The 19,123-nt window shown below is 39.0% G+C and overlaps 1 protein-coding gene across 1 annotated transcript in view; it reads left to right on the plus strand.

Moving 5' to 3' along the window:
* Positions 1-8,250: 8,250 nt before the first annotated feature.
* The window catches only part of LOC101845746 (low-density lipoprotein receptor-related protein 4), a 23,399-nt gene continuing 12,526 nt past the window's right edge, over positions 8,251-19,123 (plus strand). Inside the window, exons 1-7 of the mRNA XM_035972608.1 lie at positions 8,251-8,343; positions 9,898-10,045; positions 12,677-12,857; positions 14,585-14,760; positions 15,405-15,644; positions 16,635-16,803; positions 18,380-18,507. Of these exons, the coding sequence (XP_035828501.1) occupies positions 8,251-8,343; positions 9,898-10,045; positions 12,677-12,857; positions 14,585-14,760; positions 15,405-15,644; positions 16,635-16,803; positions 18,380-18,507 (1,135 nt within the window). The remainder of the gene's footprint in view (positions 8,344-9,897; positions 10,046-12,676; positions 12,858-14,584; positions 14,761-15,404; positions 15,645-16,634; positions 16,804-18,379; positions 18,508-19,123) is intronic.

Consider the following 19,123-nt stretch of genomic DNA (forward strand, 5'->3'; position numbering starts at 1 on the left):
ATGCTTTCTGCATATAGCTACAACAAGTTTTTTTCCATAATACGGCAAGCGCTGATTGAGACTGTTCCCAGAGTGCTATTTTGTGACCTCCTCCTCCTCCTCCTCCTCTTCCTCCTCCTCCTCCTCCTCCTCCTCCTCCTCCTCCTCCTCCTCCTCCTCCTCCTTTTTCTTCTTCTTCTTCTTCTTCTTCTTCTTCTTCTTCTTCTTCTTCTTCTTCTTCTTCTTCTTCTTCTTCTTCTTCTTCTTCTTCTTCTTCTTCTTCTTCTTCTTCCGCAGTCTACCGATGTCGATGATTACTATGATTGTACGAAAGTTCATGGGCCACAAGGAATACTTTGGATCTACAATATCTTCCACATTCTAAACATTCGAAGTCTGAATGCAATGTCCTACAATGCCTGGTGTTGTGAAAGTCTAGATACATTTTTTGTCTTCTCTATTGCATTGCAGCCCAAACTGTGGAAGTTCCTCGTGCTTAGTGTCCATACGCTAAGGTCTCGAGCCATTTTCGACTATTTACGGCTGTTTTTTCATGACGGTTTCATCTATGACACAGTTTTACATGAGAGTTCAAATCTTCGAATAAAGTGATACGTCTGGGACAGGCATCGGCAGTCATTTTTCTCTAATCACTGCCTTGCTCAGATGCTCTCAAAATAACAATTATTATCCTGGTTATTTCCCAGTCACCATTCTGTTCAGGTTTTTCTATATAAGATTCTTTCGATCTATCCCTGTCTCGTTTGCCTTCTTTTGTTTCCAATGAAAACAAGACGTCCAGAACATTTGTGACGATGTAAAGGTTCCAGAAACCGCATTTGTTGTTTCATACCTGTTCGTGTAAGAGAGCGGCCCACGTGAACTTCTTTCAGAACTCCCTATTAAAATAGAATACGTTACTTCGAAGACAGAGACGTATTTGGACTTTATTCTTAGTATTGTTCTCCTTAGAAGTTTTGTATGTATCTATCTAGGTTTCTAGTCGGGAAACAATTGAAAGAATGTGTTACGACGGGGTGAAATCAGGCACTCGGCTATTTTTGGGCATGTGGAGTTATTGGTATCATCTGAAAGCTTATTAATTTGCCTTGCTTTCAATGAAAAAATTACCCATCTGTCTTGAATGGAAGTCAAGATATTTGCAATTGTAGGAGATGAGATTGCCTGGTTTCAGTGGTAAAATTAGCAGGAAAATAGCCGCCAAGATTTGGCAACTTCAATAGCTAAAGAGTCCTTGAACACTGAGAAATCACATTTTTGTGCCTTTTGTTAACGTTTTTTTGTTTTTTGTTAAATTAACAAGGAAATGTATTTTTTTATCATTAAAGGGCTTGGGCTTAAAGCAAATATTCGATAAAAATTGCCAAATGGGCGAAAAAAAATCCCTCTTGTTTCTCAGATTTTATTATTTTGACGAGCGCTTGATTTCACCACGATGCCTCACTTATAGACTTTTACCTAATGCCAAGCGATCTAGTGGGCCGAGGAGTTACGAAAGCAGACTGCATCACGTATTGTCTTATCTAAAATATTTACGTAATGGGCAAGTAGCGTTGTCCTTTCGGCACTCCCAGTACGGACTTCTCGCTGACTCACTGAAGAAGGAATAAAGTGCGTTCTTGACAATCTCAAATGGCAATGACAAATGTGAATAACGTTGGGAGGGAACTGGAGGCACAGAAACACACACACACATACACACACACACATACACACACACACACACACACACACACACAAACACACACACACAACAAATTGACAATCTCACATATAGATAGATAGATAGATAGATAGATAGATAGATAGATAGATAGATAGATAGATAGATGGGGATCGTCTTCGAAAGAAGAAAGGTACGTGGTATGAGTTAAAAAGTTATTCAATGCTTTCTACAATTCGCTGTAAATGTAAGTAATATAAAAGTGTATTATATTAATCATAGCTCAGCTTAATGGCTGGCTGAAAGTAACGAAATTTAGAAAAGTATGAACAGCATCTTTCGATTTAAATCTTGAGCTTTTCAGAATGAAATGGTTCACACTCTTGTCCCACCAGGCATGCATTTTCTTCATGAAGAGAACAAGGCTTCATTTTTCGTTTTAATTTCACTTCCGACCGGGTTTTCATTGTGTGAAGAACAAAATTAAATGAGGTTTTGTAGACCCACCCACACTCACACACACACACACACACACACACACACACACACACACACACACATACACACACACACACACACACACACACACACACACACACACACACACTTCTAGGGTTGATTCTTTTTTTTTGTTGATGCTTTACCACACCATGGACACGGACACCCCCCCCCCCTCTTTTCTTCCTCAGAAAATGCGAAAATAATTGTTGAATAAAACTCCAGGGAATGAATACTGGCAGTAGGATCCTCGTTAACCGAACAGGCAAAAGGTTACGAGATAAAGAGAAGTACAAAAACCGAAAAGAAAAGGAAAAAGAAAAAAAAAGAAGAAAGATCCCGCAATCAGTACTTTACAATCAGAATGCAAATTCTCAGAAATAATGGTGGCTGGTTTAGGATCTGTCCTATCAGCTGTAAGCCTGACCTAAGTCAGCACTGGTCATTTAGGGCCAAGACACAGAGCCACAAGGGCATCTGGACGGTGTGCGGAGGCCATACGTGCGTCTGTGAACATGCGGATTACAGGTGGGGATTGTAAAACCCTGAAAATAGAGATTTAGGTGATCTCTCGAAGTTAGTTAAAATTTGTCGGCAAAAAGAACACTTATAATTGGACAATTGTTGTCTGTTTTAATACATTATGATAATACAAAAAATACACGAATAGGTAAAGTCAGATTAAAAAGATTTTCCCCACGAAAAGTCAAAAGTTTCAAAAATTCATGTTTTTTGTGGGTCTTTGCTGTTGATAGGATGCAGTGGAACCGTTTTCTTGCGAAAAAAGTACTTAAGAATTAAAACTAACACACACTCTCTCATACGAACACACAATACACACACACACACACACACACACACACACACACACACACACATACACTCACACACACACACACACACACACACATACACCTCCTCCACACACATACACACACATGCATGCACATGCACATACACCACGCATATTTATATAGTTATATACAACATGCATATAAATAAATATAATATATATAAAATATATATATATATATATATATATATATATATATATATATATATATAAAACACATGTATACATATGATATATAAACTCATACACAACACACCTGCACACCTGAAAATACATATAGGACTGTATTCTTCTCAAGTTCATTAGCAAGAAATCTAGCACTTTCAGCTGTTAAAATGTTTTAAGCCGAGAAAGCAAAATATTTCAACAGTGGGATGTAACAAATACTGTTTCATTCTTTTAAAGACTGCATATAATGTATACATACATACATAATAATATATATATATATTATCTTTTCTTGATTATTTTTCAACATTAAAAATTTTTATTTTGACAAATTACTTCTTGAGCACATGCAGTGGATACTACAGATTAAGGACTGTATTTGAAAATGATCTTAGTACATCTGAACAGCGCTGAACGACAAAGCGTGTCTTCTGGAGAAAAAAAAAAGTAAAAAAAAGAAAATTAAGAATATGTTATTATTATTATGATAGATTGACTCGTACGAATCGCACTCCAGATAATCGCGATAATTGGTCTTGGTTTATGCTATTTAATAGCTTTCGTAGCAGGGTTTTTGTTAGAGTGTAACGCCGTTTGCAGGCACAGAAAGGTTAACGTTTAAGACAGGTTACTTGGTCAAGTGCTTACAGTACATACCCAAAGTCCACTTCAATGGTGTAGCTGTTAGGCCTTTCGTCGTCGCACGCAGAGGATTTTGAGTTTGAAGCCCGAATGCGGAATTTTTTTGTGGGGATCTAGTATATTTAAGAAGAGGACAAAGAGAAATGGCGAGAGCTGGTTGTCAGAATAGATGCAGTGGTGCCTCCATGGGTGCCCCAACCTCGGGATAGAAGAAGAAGAAAAAGAAGAAGTATCTCCGTCTACTATTTGGTACGTTGTGTCACTCTCAGCCCGGGCGGGATTTGACTGAAACACGTCGAAGCAGCCCGCCTCCTCCTTTTGTGCCATATTATTAATTTTGAGCCAAATTTCGTCCTTGAGTTGAAAACATTGGTTTCATAATGTTAGTTATTACAAAGATTCTTAGCTGCGTGAATATAACAAGATAAGGATTTTAGTAAACAAGTGTGTCAATAATAACATACCACGAAGATTGGGCGAAAACAAAAAAAAGTGTGTGTATGTGTGTATGTGTGTATGTTTGTTTATGTTTGTTTGTGTGCGTGTATGTGTGTATGTTTGTTTGCGTGTGTATGTGTATGTGTGTGTGTGTGTGTGCGTGTGTGTGTGTGTGTGTGTGTGTGTGTGTGTTTGTGTGTGTGTGTGCGCGGGGGAAGGGGGGGGGGGTAAATAAGATCATCACTTTCGATCCGAATTTTCTGTTGCTAACATAATAACAATTTTTCTCTTTCAGTGCCATCTTTGGTACTCCTGATGCTTGCATCACCAATATCAGCAGGTGTGTATTGAATAGAGCAGATGTGATTATACGCGCCCTTTGCGTTTTGAAGGTTTTTGCTGTTTTTGCTATTGTTATTTTCATTTTTGCAAAAGGGTTGGGGAGATCAAAGGATTTATGATTTTTTTCAGGGGGGGGGGGAGGAGCGGCTTTCGATACCATTAGGAGAAAACATACCATTAGACGTTGTGGCCGGTCATTCAGTACACATAATGCTGTCGAGGTACACGAAAGCATTGATGTACAAACGTTTGCAGGTAAACGAAGGGTCAGGCTCTTTTGAATTTGGTTCTTTGTGCATGGCCTAACGGCTTAGATGACTTCATTCACTTATATGAGGTCAAAACACAACCTATTATAAAATATGTACTTTGAACCAATTTCTTCACCTTTCTTTTTTGATTAAACAAAAATCAACTTTTATGAATCCACAATTGTCTAACCTCCGAACTACTTCCATCTTCAAAATATGGGTTAATTGTCGCTAAGAGACAAAAGCGAAAACTGTTTTCTTTCAATGAATATCAATATAAAGTTGACCTGATCTAGTGATGAAAGCCGATATATTAGCCCTACTTTAGTTTAGTTTTAGTAAGACTTTTACGACACTTACTACTAAATTAATTAGGACATAAAAGTGCAGAAGAGTAGAGCTTTCATTAAACAGTAACATACAAAGAAAGGAAGGAGGAAATAGAAAGGCGATAGATATTTGAGAGGAAAGAAGGAAGCAAACCACACTAGAGCACCCGCCAACCATTTACGAGCCCGACGTAAGAATCTTACATTGAGGCCAACACTGCGTCCACCTCTGTCACCAAGACCATTAAAAAACACTAACCCCCCAAAAAAACAACAACAACAAACAAACAAAACTAACCCCGACCTCACGCTCCTCCTAGATCTTTTTTTCTTTAGCCATACGGGTCTAACTTTTGGGAAATTAAAAACGATATGGAAGTCAAAGATTATTTCATTGAAGATGATATTTAAAAAATATTGATAGCAATATTTTTGCTGTATTGACGTATGGTTCAGAGATATGGAAAACAAACAAAACAATTCAAAGAAAGTCAAAAGCTTCCAAACAAAATGTCTACGAAGAATTTTACTAATTAAATGGAATGAATTTATTACAAATGATGAAGTGTTGGAAAGAGCTGGAATTGAAAATATCATCACAGCACTAAAAAGGAGAAGATGGAGATATATGGGACAAGTTCTGAGAATGCCGAAGACGAGATTGCCCTATGAGACATGGCACTGGAAACCAACTGGAAAGAGGGAGCGAAGAAGACCAACTGGAAGCTACAGAGCCACAATAAGAGATTATGCAATCACCGAGGGCCTAGATGTGACGAAACTGGAGAAAGTGGCTAGGGACAGACAACCGTGGCGTCGACTGCTCTCCACCTTATGTAACTGACGGTATAGGAAGAGAGTAAGTAAAGTAAGTAATACAGGTCTGAACCAGCCTTCCCATCGCGTTGCCATGCCGACTTTTACCGGCTTATCTGATGTAGAGCAGTGCCCGCTTTTACCGGCCTGACACACACGCCTTTAGTGCAGGCTTAGACATTAGAACATTTCACTCTAAATTTAAATGCTGACGTCGTCCTAGGTCTTCGTATTGAAAATTTCACTGAAGTAAGTTGCTTTGATCAAAAGCAAAAGCAATTTCTTTGCTACTCCCCTTGACCCTCTGAAAAACACTGAAATAATTCGGTTCCGGGAAGCCATCAGCTGGCCGCCATTTTGGGTCTGCTGTGCTGACCTGCTCACCTATTTATGGTGCTAAGATGGTTAATACAAAATGAGGGGTTGTCGCTATGGTAGAGTTAACTTGAGCCCTCTATCCAGACCTCATTTAACCTGCTACGTCACACGTTCGCTGTCTCCACGTGGGGGTCACCGTAACATCTTGCTCGAAAGACGATTTCAACGCGTTAAAACTTTTTGATAAAATTTGGGAACAAATTGACTTTTAACTCGAACGTTCCAATTTAAGAAGAGTAGCCAATCTGTAGACAATGCCAATGAAAACATGTTTATTAATTTAAAAGACGACCAAGTTGGTCAAAACAGTTTTTAAAAAAAAGATCACCGATGGTTGGAGGGCGCGAGGGGTAAGTCCTATTTCTTTACTTTTCCTCTGCAATTTATGTATAATTATCAGTCTTACTTTTCCCAGCACTAAATATTTATCGTGTTGATGTGCATCTCTATACCCAAACAAAAACAAACTAAAAAATAAGGGAAATCGTTCAATTGATCCATTCTTTAGGGAGATGGTTAAAACCGAGTTTCAGATAATCTGGCACGAGACTTTTCAATGCTAACTTTATTTGTGAAAAGACATACTCTGTCTTTGAGGGTAGTAAAAGTAGGCACGACAATTGTGCTTTTCAAGCAGGGTCACCAGCACAGTAACTCTGTTTTATAACAAATTTGCTAGATAGAAAAATAGCAGGAAGACAAATAAACAGATCAAAAGATAAATAGCAAAGAGTATCGAAGAGAGAGAGAGAGAGAGAGAGAGAGAGAGAGAGAGAGAGAGAGAGAGAGAGAGAGAGAGAGAGAGAGGGGTGGGGGGTGGGGGTGGGGTTGCAGGGGTGGGAGATACTAGATAGTCTAATTAATACATTTACCTTTGTTCTTTCTCTAGATTTATCATGTTACCAGTGTAAGAACATTGACGACCCATCAAAATGTCAGACGTTGGTAAATTGTCCTACTGGCGAGGTAAGAAATGTCCGTTACGATTTGTCTCTTGTAATGTTCCTGTGCATCTCTTCTTTTCTCTAAGTTTCCCAATTTCCCAATCTTTCTCTTGGCGCGCTCTCTCTCTTTCACACACACACACACACACACACACACACACACACACACACACACACACACACACGCACATACAAACTCTCTCTCTATTTTACTCTCTCTCCCACTCTTTCATATCTCTCTCTCTCTCTCTCTCTCTCTCTCTCTCTCTCGCTCTCAACGTTTATAAATCTGAGCGTGTACAAGAGGCCTGGATAAAACATCACGACTCTAATTGTAAATCGACGAGATATTAATAAGAGGAATGTTGATATACAGATCTGCTAAGGTTCTCTAAAACAACTTTGCCCTTGATCCACTCTTGTCTGTTTCCCCTTATGTTTTCCAATATATGAACGCAAAATAGTATTTATGTCGATTCAAGTGTTCGAGAAACTGGTTTTGTATCTTTTTATTTGTTTTAAGTTAGCATGTGAAGCCAACGCAGGCTATTTTCAGCACTACTTCATTTGAGTTTATAATATTATTTTCCTTTCATTCTATTTTATCTAACTTGGTCACATGTCACAACACATGTAGCCATGTCTGTTTAACTCATTGAGGTCGTGCATTCTGGTAATTCTACAACGCTTGAAGATTAAAATTTGCTGTTTTGAGCCTTAACTTCATTATTCAAGCAAATATTTCGATTTTGTCTCCTGTATCTAAAATCTTTGAATACTAAGCAGCAACACGTGTACTAAGAACTATGCAAACTCGTATGTCTGATTTATAATAAATGATGGTAAAAAATGAACCGAAACGTCGTTTTTGCTCTGCTACTGATAGGACATGATAATTATGTGTTCGCTTCGTCTTCAAAGCGTTAACATGGTGTTTGTAAATCCTCAGTCCTGCTATGTTGAGCAAATGATGGACAGCAACGCAATCACTTACTACAACATGGGCTGTGAAAAGAGACTTGTAAGTGAACATTATTGTCTTCTGTAGAATATGCTTCTGAGGTCGTAACCTTTATGGTTTGAGTTGTTTTTACTTAATAATGATAACGATAATAATGATGATAATCATACGATATTAATTACAAAAGTCTTAATAATAGTAACAATAATTATATAATAATGATAATAATAATAATAATAATAATAATAATAATAATAATAATGATAATAATAATAATAATAACAATAATAATAACAGGTCATACGAGCGCGCAGGAATTGACCAAATTTGTTGAGAGTATACCTGAATCAGTCCCTATCAACGTAACCGAGAGTATTTTCAATAAGTGGAAAAGAAAAAAAAGATAATTTTCCCGATGTAAGTAGACGTGTAATCTCCTGCCAATGGAAACGTGTTATATTTTTCACAAACATCTCCCTGTTACACTGGTGGCAGTCTTGCCATCTATGTTAACTGAACGTTTCATGTAAAAAGGACGGAAATTAAGGAGGGAGTTGGGGGGGGGGGACTGCAAAAAAAAAGACATTTAGTAAAAAACGACAATCATTGTGAAAACTCAATACATTTAACCCAGCCTCATGTTTTCAAAGGCAATTTACGACGAGAATAAAGATGTTCTCAATTATGTCCTTGCCATTTTAAAACAAAGAATTGGTTGACCTTAAAAAATCAGCAGCAAACATATCAAGTTGCATAGTGTCACCCAAAATCGGCCAAATCAAGAGTCGCTCCTCCCAACTCGTGGAGAACTGAAGGTAGTCTTCAGGGGCATACACGCCTGTTTGAGAAAAGATTTTCATGTACATTTTCAAGGTACTAAACTTTTGTTTACCAAAAACTGTCAACCCTTCTCCACTATCCCTTCACCCCGCCTACTCTATAAATAGTGTGACAATTGAAGGTCTGTGGCATTTTTAGTTGCGTTTTTTGTTACATTTGAAATCAATCTAAAGTCTCGAATTTGAACCGAGAATTCTATGTTTATCTTTGACTGAGGTTAATGTATGGCATTACAATTTGAAGTTGTAGTGTAGTAATAAAAGATACAGAATGGCTTTTAAAAATATTCGGGGCGTACTTCAACAAAAGAAAGCAACTATATTGTTGCTATTCAAGTCTATGTATGAACCTAATTTCTGTTGAACGACTCGTGGCAAAAGACATAAAAGCTGTGACCTTCACACAAAATCACTCTTCAGGAGCATCCCAAAGTGCTTTAGAACAAAATCGTGCTTCCCTGGGCGTAATTCATATGTCGGTTTATGTTTCCCCTTTTCCGCCCTTCTTCTTCTTCCGTTCCCCTCTGTCCTCTGTTGTTTCTGTTTTCAAATTGTCCCAGAAACGACATTTTGCTTCTTTTTTTATATATATTTTTAAAAATTAAACCCTACTTTTTCTTTCCTTCTGTTATTTCAGTCTGTACGTCGTGCTTTTCACCTTCAATAAATGACCCTTAACATAATTATTCCTTTCTATTTTTCCAACAACGCCATTTCCAGATATCGATTTCTGTCGTCGTTCGTTGAATAAAAAAGGTTGATTTTCTCTGACCAGATTTGTGACGTGCTGGGGAACGGAGAGCTAGTTGGGAAGAGAAATGTCCGTTCAGAACCAGACAAGCACCCCGTGACGCGTGACGTCACACTGTGCAACAAATGCTGCCTAACGGATAACTGCAACAGCGAACTCTGTGTCGACAGGGGTGAGTGAACGAACGAACCAATCAGGTGTGCGGATTAGGACTAAGCGTGGAAAAGAAATGGTGAAATGGTATAAGTTTATCGCCCCTATCAACACTATTAGGTTATTTAAGAGGCCGGACCTCCTGGTAACACCTCCATCTCCGAATGACAGAGCCAAATGGGAAATTCGTGTAAAGTGCCTTTCTCAAGGACACTACGTCGGGCAGAGCTGAGAATCGAACCCCCAAACCCTTAATTTCGCGATCACGGGTCCAGTAACCTCACCACAAGGCCACCATTGCCATCTGGGCTAAATATGATGACAGGTGTACTTTTTAAAAACTTTTTTGTCCTCTTATACCATGAGGTGTCGAGGGGAGGCATAATTCTCGTTCGTGGGTCAGGTAAGTTTCTGTTTGGATTGTCATGTTTTTCCTTTGATGACTGGAGTAAAATGTGCAAAATGGTACAGGTTTAGCATGCAACATTGCGCAGTAATGGGTTTTTTTTTAGTCGAAACCTCCGAATTTAAACGCCCATCTCCGATATAACCGAGCCTAACCACTACGCTACCTCAGAATTACAAAGTTCTATCCGTACAGTACCTAGTTTTAATTTGAGAAATTTGACGTAAAAGATTTTCAGTTTCACAACATTTCAATCTTTTTTTTTAATGCAGTGAAGTGTTTTGAATATCTTGATAATGTCTCCGAATAATCTTAGGATTTTGAGAGAGCAGATGGGACATTTGGTTTCTGACCTCATGGTCTTAGTAACTCAAAACGGCCAAAAATGTCTGATAGAACTTTGTAATTCTGAGATAGCGACTAGACTTTCGGTGCCATCCCAAAAATAACATTTGTAAATGTAAGTGTAAATGGTTTATGCTTCCATCAACACAATTTATCAGGGAGGTTTGTTGGCTCAGTTGGAATGTGTCCATAAGGACTTAGTGGGTAGAGGACCAGGGGTAGTGCCCTTGGGAAAGATATAACACGGACTTTCGTCACTTCACCCAGTATAAATGGATACCCAGTTATAGATAGTGACAGCTCTTGTTAGCTGGTTAGTGTTTGAGCGCTTTATCAGCCACTTGCTTTGTATTCTTGCCAGGAAGCCGAGAATGTTTCTGAGTGATCTAGTGTCTGTTGGGGTAATACTTCAACGAATTTTATTATAGCTTGCTACGGAGTGGGACTACACGCTATGCAAAATCAATATCATTTTAAAAATATTATAATTGTAGATCTTGCTTGGGGAAGAATGTGGAGATATGCCCAGGAAGTGTATGTAAGCCTGTGTTCAGGGGTCTATGCATTTTGGGTTTATGTGTGCTTGTGTTTGTGTGTCTGTGTACATGCACGCTATTGTTTATGTTGGAAAAAATGGAAGTGGGGGGTCGCGGAGCGGCCATCCTTGTTATAGAAAAAAACTTCCCAGCCCATCAGTCCGTTAATCAAATGACAAGAACACTTCAAAAGGGTAGAGTAGAGAAACACGAGAAGGCTGATTATATGCAGGTGGATTTATACATGCACACATAATTTTGATGGATAGATAGATAGATGTCGATTTTGACAGCTAAATGTACAGGCAAGTATGTGGTTAGTTAGCTGGATAGATAGGTAGAACGACAGGTATGTAGGTTGGTAGCTATTTAGATGAGTAGATAACTAGGTATGCAAAAAGGAACATAGGTACGTGAAGGTGGCTATGCACGGTTGGCTATTGGAGGGTACTTATAGTGCTGCCAAAAATTCGTGGCGCGACTTATTGTCAAATATATCCTTAACTATTGAACGTAAGTTCTCCAATTTTTGCACAATGACTTGCATCAGTTTGTCTTACGAGATCAACATTTTGTAAACACCTGATAGCTGTATTTTAGAAAGTTTCTTAATAAATGCTAAAATAAAAAATCCAAGCTGCTGGTTTCTACAGATTTTGAAACGTTTACAGCTGGGGCAATATTGCTTTCAATAGCAAGTCCATCATGTTTTTCTAATAGGGACATTAAGCTTGTATGTATGTATGTATGTAGAATAGGGTTTTACGGCGCTCGCAACTGCTAAGGTTATATGAGCGCGCACATTAAGCTTATTGAACGCATGTTTTGACAACCATTAGTGCAAAATTGTGTTCATTATAAAAATGATTTCTTGTAACAAGTTTTGCAAGTAAAAATTGCCATTGATGAACGGTGACGTAGACCTTATGCGTAATCAAAATGTGTGTGAGAAGTGCTATAAATAATACTATTTTAGATGTGACAGAGATTTCAAGTATTTTATAAAAATTTATGAAGAACAATTTTTTTTAAATATGGCCCCAGTTGTTCTGGAAAAATATGATTTAGTTAAGACAAATTGATACAAACTGTTGTGCAAAGTAAGGATGACATTGATTCACCTGTTAAAGAGATATTTGAGGATAAGTTGCGCCACGATTTTTTGACCGCACTTTATAGGGGCGAAGATTGCCGGCTATGTGAATAAGAAAGTTTACTAGCGATTGTGTAGATTTATAGACCGTTCATACACAACATGATAGGGTACATAACTCTTTGATACATTTACACATTCTAAAATAACAATTCTTTACCTTTATGAAAATAGAATTGCTTATAAACGTTGCATTTGTTCACCTGTCAGAGACGTCCCCGACTGTGGGTATCCCCGCAAGCGCTGACATCTACGTTCGTTTGATTGGTGGAACCAACGCTTTCGAGGGCACTGTGGAAGTATTTTACAACAACCAGTGGGGTACAATCTGTGATGACAAATGGTCTGGAAATGATGCAAAGGTCGTGTGCAAGATGTTGGGCTACAAAGGGTAAGTAGTCCATTGATCGAAGGCAATGCATTTTTAAATTCACGTATATTGATGAAGCTTTTTGACTGTGAATATTATTTTAATTTAATGCATTTGTTGGTGTCACAGCAGCAGTTTTAGGTCTGTTTTGCACTCATCAACACACTTTAGATAATATAGGAGGCGGGCTATTTCGATGCTGCCTGTCAGGGCCAACCCGAGCTTAGAGAAATTATATAATGTATAGGTAGATAGAAGAATTACATATTTAGTACTCTATAAATCTCCCCCTGTCTCATTTTCTGTCTCTGTCTCTGTCTCTGTCTCTGTCTCTCTCTCTCTCTCTCTCTCTCCCCCCCCCTCGCTCTCTTCCTCTTAAGAATCAAACTCACATTTTCTGCGTGTGACAGCGAAACGTTTATACTTACCTCATAGACTACTGTGTATAAGCAAAGGTAAAATAAATGTAACCAATTACAAAACCCCCCGCAAAAAGTGATTTATACGACACGAATCGTCGGTTAACACAGTGGGTTTTTTATCAGGAGGTCCAATGAAACATTACTTTTTACAACCGTAAAATCAATTATGAACAAGAACATACAAAATTTGAAAAAAAGAAAAACTTAAACAAAAACAACAACAACAACAAAACAACAACAAACCAACGACAACTACCATCAAAACCAAACCAAACAAAACAAAAAAACCCATGTTTTCAAAGAAGACAACCGACGCAATCGTACCAATTTCAGGCAGGTTCACTTCAACCACAACCACATTATTAAGAATTGAAACAACACCCGAAATGATAACGAGAACACCATCATCGTCTGGTTAAAGTTGCTTCATTTCTGTGACAGATATATTGTGATATAAGCATGCAAGCCACGTCTTGCAAACCGCAGCACAGAGAAGGCATGAGTTTGATTCTCCTATTTGTAGGTCTTTAATGATGTTTCATTAATCATTACACTGTCATTATTGGGGGTGAGGTTGGGTTGGCGGTGAGGGAAGAGATCATCATCATCATCATCATCATCATCATCATCATCATCATCATCATCATCATCATCATCATCATCATTTAAACAACAAACCTAACACAACAAAACAATTTAAAAAACAAAAGCAACAACTACAAAAACAACCACCACCAGAACTACAACCGCAACTACACAAATGACAACCCTCAGAAACGACCAAAAAACAAGCCAACGTTACCACCACCTTAAATACCACAAAAAAACATCATTAACACCAACAAAAACAACATCACTATTACGAACACCACCAACACCACCAGCACCACCAACATCACCACCACCAACACCACCACCAACACCACCACCATCAACACCACCACCAACAACAACACCACCACCAACACCAACACCACCAACAACACCACCACCAACATCACCAACATCACCAGCAACACCAACACCATGAATACCACCAACACCAACAAAAACAACATTACCACCACAAACACATCCAACACCACCACAAACACATCCAACACCACCAACACCACCAACACCACCAACACCACCAACACCACAAACATCACTACCACCAACACCATCAACACCATCAACATCACTACCATGAATACCACCACAACCCCACCACCGCACAAGTCACACCAGCACCAACAAAACCAACATCACCACCACCAACACCACAACCACAAACACCACCAACAACGACACCAACAATGACAAAGACTTACTCTTCATCATCAGGGATGGCGCAGGAGGTCTCACGGGCGGCGCCTTCCGACCCGGATTGGGCTCCAGGATCTGGCTAGAGAACGTGAACTGTACAGGAGATGAGGCCAGCCTGATAGACTGTCCACACGGCCAGTGGGGTATACATGACTGTGACCACGGGGAGGACGCAGGGGTCATGTGTCCGGCGGGTGAGTAGATGGGGTGTATATGTCTGTCTGTCTGTCTTTTTGTTTGTTTGTTTGTTTGTTTGTTTTTGTCTGTCTCTCTGTCTGCCCATCTGTGTGTCTGTCTGTTTCTCTCCCTATCTCTCTCCTTCTCTCCTTCTCGGTCTGTCTGTTTGTCTGTCTGTCTGTCTGTCTGTCTGTCTGTCTGTCTGTCTGTCTGTCTGTCTGTCTGCCTGTCTGTCTGTCTGTCTATATGTCTCTCTCTCTGTATCTCTCTCTCTCCTCTCTCTCTCTCTCTATTAACTTCATAATTCTATGACCCTATTAAAACATCTTTTCTTCCTCAAAATTACTGAACTTTGAGTTAGAGTCAAGGTCATGTTTGGTAGTATCCAAGATCGTTCACTCTGACATATTCGGGTTAAGTATTGAGAGCACCATTTGATTCAAATTGGAGCAAAATGAAAGAAAAATTGATAAGGCTGCTCTTGCACTCAGTCATAGCGAGAGACCAATGGCTTACACCAGCTCAAGGAAGTTTTTGTAGATACAAAAAACCAGCAGCTATGATAATGCACTGTCTTAGGTATTATGTTGTTATCAAAGTGTATGGTTAGACCACTCATGTTCATATGAACTCGCCTATCTCAACATCTTCCTCTTTTCAGTAACCCCTGAGGATGATGTCATCTTCCTCCTGGACACGGGGCTGGGCGGCATGATCTTCCGCATGGACCTGCGTAGTCAGTCCTTCACACCCATCCCGATCAACCGACTTTACTCACCTTCGTCTTTTGACTACGACCCAAGCATGGGTCGAATCTACTTTGTGGATCCACGCCTTTTCCAAATTGTCACCGTCAATTTTGATGGAACTGACGCCAAAAATATCCATCAGTTGACTTCGAGTAAGTTGAAAACTAAAAATGGGCTCAATGTGTTTGGGAGGTATTGCAGAGAGTTGGGTACATTTAAAAAATGAAATCTGCCTGGTAGGTCCAACTTTTAAAAAACTTTGTTTTGACGACATCGATTTACAGCCGGCCTACATATTATGCACACCTTGAAAGCTTGTAAAACTAAGATTCTTGACTTTTTAAAAACAAAAGATTTCCCGCTAAAGTGAGAATAAATGTGTTGAATTAACTCATGTATCAATACAATTAGGTTATTAAAGTGACTGGACCTCCGAATTTTAGAATCCATATCCGATAATGACGGAGCCAACATGAGTTGCAAGCCTTGGAGACTCGACAAAACGACCACAGTTTTAAAAACCCAGTCTGGTATTTGAACCAGGGCCATGCTCCGTTATCCAGTATGATACCATCCAAGTTAACGTCGCGTCCATAAAAGAGGAACTGCCTGTCGGTTGAACAGCTTTGAAGTGGTAGCCATAATCACCCATCGTTGTAGGCAACCCCCCCCCCCTTCCAAAATAAAGTTAGATTCCCGAATGGGGAGAATTCTTTGAGCTAGTATTTCCTTTTAATGATTCAAACATTGTATCCCTCTGTATTCCTCTCAGCTTGGGCTAGCCCTGACAGGCAGGTTAGAGAAGCCTGCCTCCTAAATGATTTAAAATTGTGTCTATATAGACGTAGAATAGCTGTTATCATAATTTATATCTATCTATCTATCTATCTATCTATCTATCTATCTATCTATCTATCTATCTATCGATCTATCTATCGATCTATCTATCGATCGATCTATCTATCTATCTATCTATCTATCTATCTATCTATCTATCTATCTATCTCTCTCTCTCTCTCTCTCTCTCTCTCTCTCTCTCTATATATATATATATATATATATATATATATATATATATATATAAATAAATATGTATATACACGCAGATTAATACGTAGGTACATTGTATATATACTCCACAGGCGCAATTCTGGAGAAGGTCGAGGTTGACCCACTCAATCGTCTGCTCTTCTACACGGACGCTGGAAATGACGTGATCGCCATGATGAACCTTGACGGCTCCGGCTATAAGGAGGTCATCACCTCAGGCCTTGACCAGCCTAGAGAGATCGTACTGGACCCAACTACCAAGTACGTCATTTTTAGACTATTCATTTATTAGTTTTGAGCAATGAGAATGGTATCGTAAAATACATGATATTGAATGTCACTGACACCTGTTCGAATTAAATAGGGTTATTTACTATTCGATCAAGGGCTTAAAGTACATTTACAACCCCCTCCCCCCTCCCCATTTTAAAAATACGTCAAATACACTTTTCGCTTATTACGTTATAACGACTCAATTTATGCAACCCATTTGGTAATGAAGAACTAGCATGTGCGTAGTAGGTCCATTTATGTCCAAATGGAGAGTTCACATTCATTTTTATCTGTTAAGCGCTGAGCAAGGATGAACTATGTCGTTTCCTTTATACAAGACCAGCTGACCAACAAAATATCAGTGCAATTCTTATTAGACAAACCGACGTTAAATGTGTCAAGGCGCAGTGGAATCAGACGCTCGTTGGGTTTTGGGCATAACATGGAGCTATTGAACCACTATAGTTCTTGCTTTTGATGAAAAAAATACCCATCTATCTTGAACAGAAGTCGAAAAATCTGCGCATGAACGATGTGGGGTCGCCTGGTGTCTGAGAAAATATGTCGAAAACTTGATTAGAAATCCTGAAACGTTAGTGTGGCGTTTAGACACTTCGCCGCTGAAAGTGGAAAACGTTATTTTAATTCTCACATAGGAAGGATTTTTAATCGAGTATCTCCATCTGTCTGCTATGACGTTATATTCCTCTTGCCCTGGATAGTCCTGAAACATAGGGTAAAACCACAATCTCTTAAATGATCTAAATTGTGTTGATGGTGGCGTAACGCATCTACACTAATAATTGGCAGGTGTCCGACTTTAACCTTGCAAACCATCACAGTGTGTGATCTTAGAATAAGCCATGTTTGTTAGAGTTTACCGTCCCAGTTCCCTTTGCCACGGGATTGGTCAGATTCACGGTCAGGGCCAAACTGTACTGTCTCGTTTACGTTGCTAGGTCTCTTGTATGAGTATGACAGTGATACATCAGCCCATTTACAACTCTACTGTGCATAAGAACAAGTTAATACAACCACCCCCTCCCCCCTTTTGGGAATGGCCTAAAGACAACAACAGTCAGTAGCACTGCCCTGTTGGGAGGCAGCTATTCCCACCTGGGTGAAGTGAGAAACATTTATGTAAAGTGCCTTTCCTACGGACACAACGTCGTTTCCTAATTTTACAAAACCAGACGACTTGAATTAGCTTTTTTTTCCGTTTTCCTAAAGACCCTGAGAGGTAAGTCAATTGGTGGATAAGTAGATTAAGCTAAAATAACGTATTATTCAGTGAAAATTTGTTTCAAAACACACAACTTAGTATTCATCATGAATTAAAGCGTGTGTTGTAACTTGAGCACTCCTGATTGTTATTATTATTATTATTATTATTATTATTATTATTATTATTATTATTGTGTTTTTTTTCGTTTTTTCTTACTATTATTACTATTAATAGTATTATTATTTACGTTTCCTTTTACTTTTATGAAAACTCAGTGTTCCTGTATAATATAGAAAGTTAAAGAAGGACATTGGCTAATCGTTTTTTTCCTCTCTACAGAACAATGTATTGGAGCGACTGGGGAGCGAACCCTAAGATCGAGTCTGCCAGTTATGACGGCTCCAACAGGAAGACCTTGACAGACACAGGCATCCAATGGCCGAATGGGCTGGCCATAGATTATGATGGTTTGGATGAGATGATATTATCTGTGTATTTTTGCTAGTCTGTTGATTGTGTGCCCCCTTATTCTGTTCGTACGTTTTTAAGATTTCTGAGTCGATTGTCATTGGGTTTTTTTATTGGAACATTGGTGTTGTTGTTGTTGTTGTTGTTGGTGGTGGTGGTGGTGGTGGTGGGGTTGATGTTGTAATCCCCCACCTTCTCCTACCCCTCCTCCTCGTTCTCCTCCCCAGGATCAGTTTTATCGCTATCATCATGAAAAAACACAACAGCTTGTTTCTCCAAGTATGGCACCGCCCTTTTTACAAACATACACACACACACATGCATACACACAGACACACACACACACAGACACACACAGACACACACAGACAGACAGACAGACAGACAGACACACAGACTGACACACACATACATACAGACAGACATACACACACACACACAATAGTGCATGCATACATAACTCTGCGAGCATTCCTCATCATACATTTGAATTTAAAAAATTATCATATCATCACAACCATCATCATCATCATCATCATCATCATCATCATCATCATCATCATCATCATCATCATCATCATCATCATCATCATCATCGTCATCATCATCACTCTC

This window comes from Aplysia californica, unplaced genomic scaffold, assembly GCF_000002075.1.
Source record: "Aplysia californica isolate F4 #8 unplaced genomic scaffold, AplCal3.0 scaffold00023, whole genome shotgun sequence".
NCBI lineage: Eukaryota > Metazoa > Mollusca > Gastropoda > Aplysiida > Aplysiidae > Aplysia > Aplysia californica.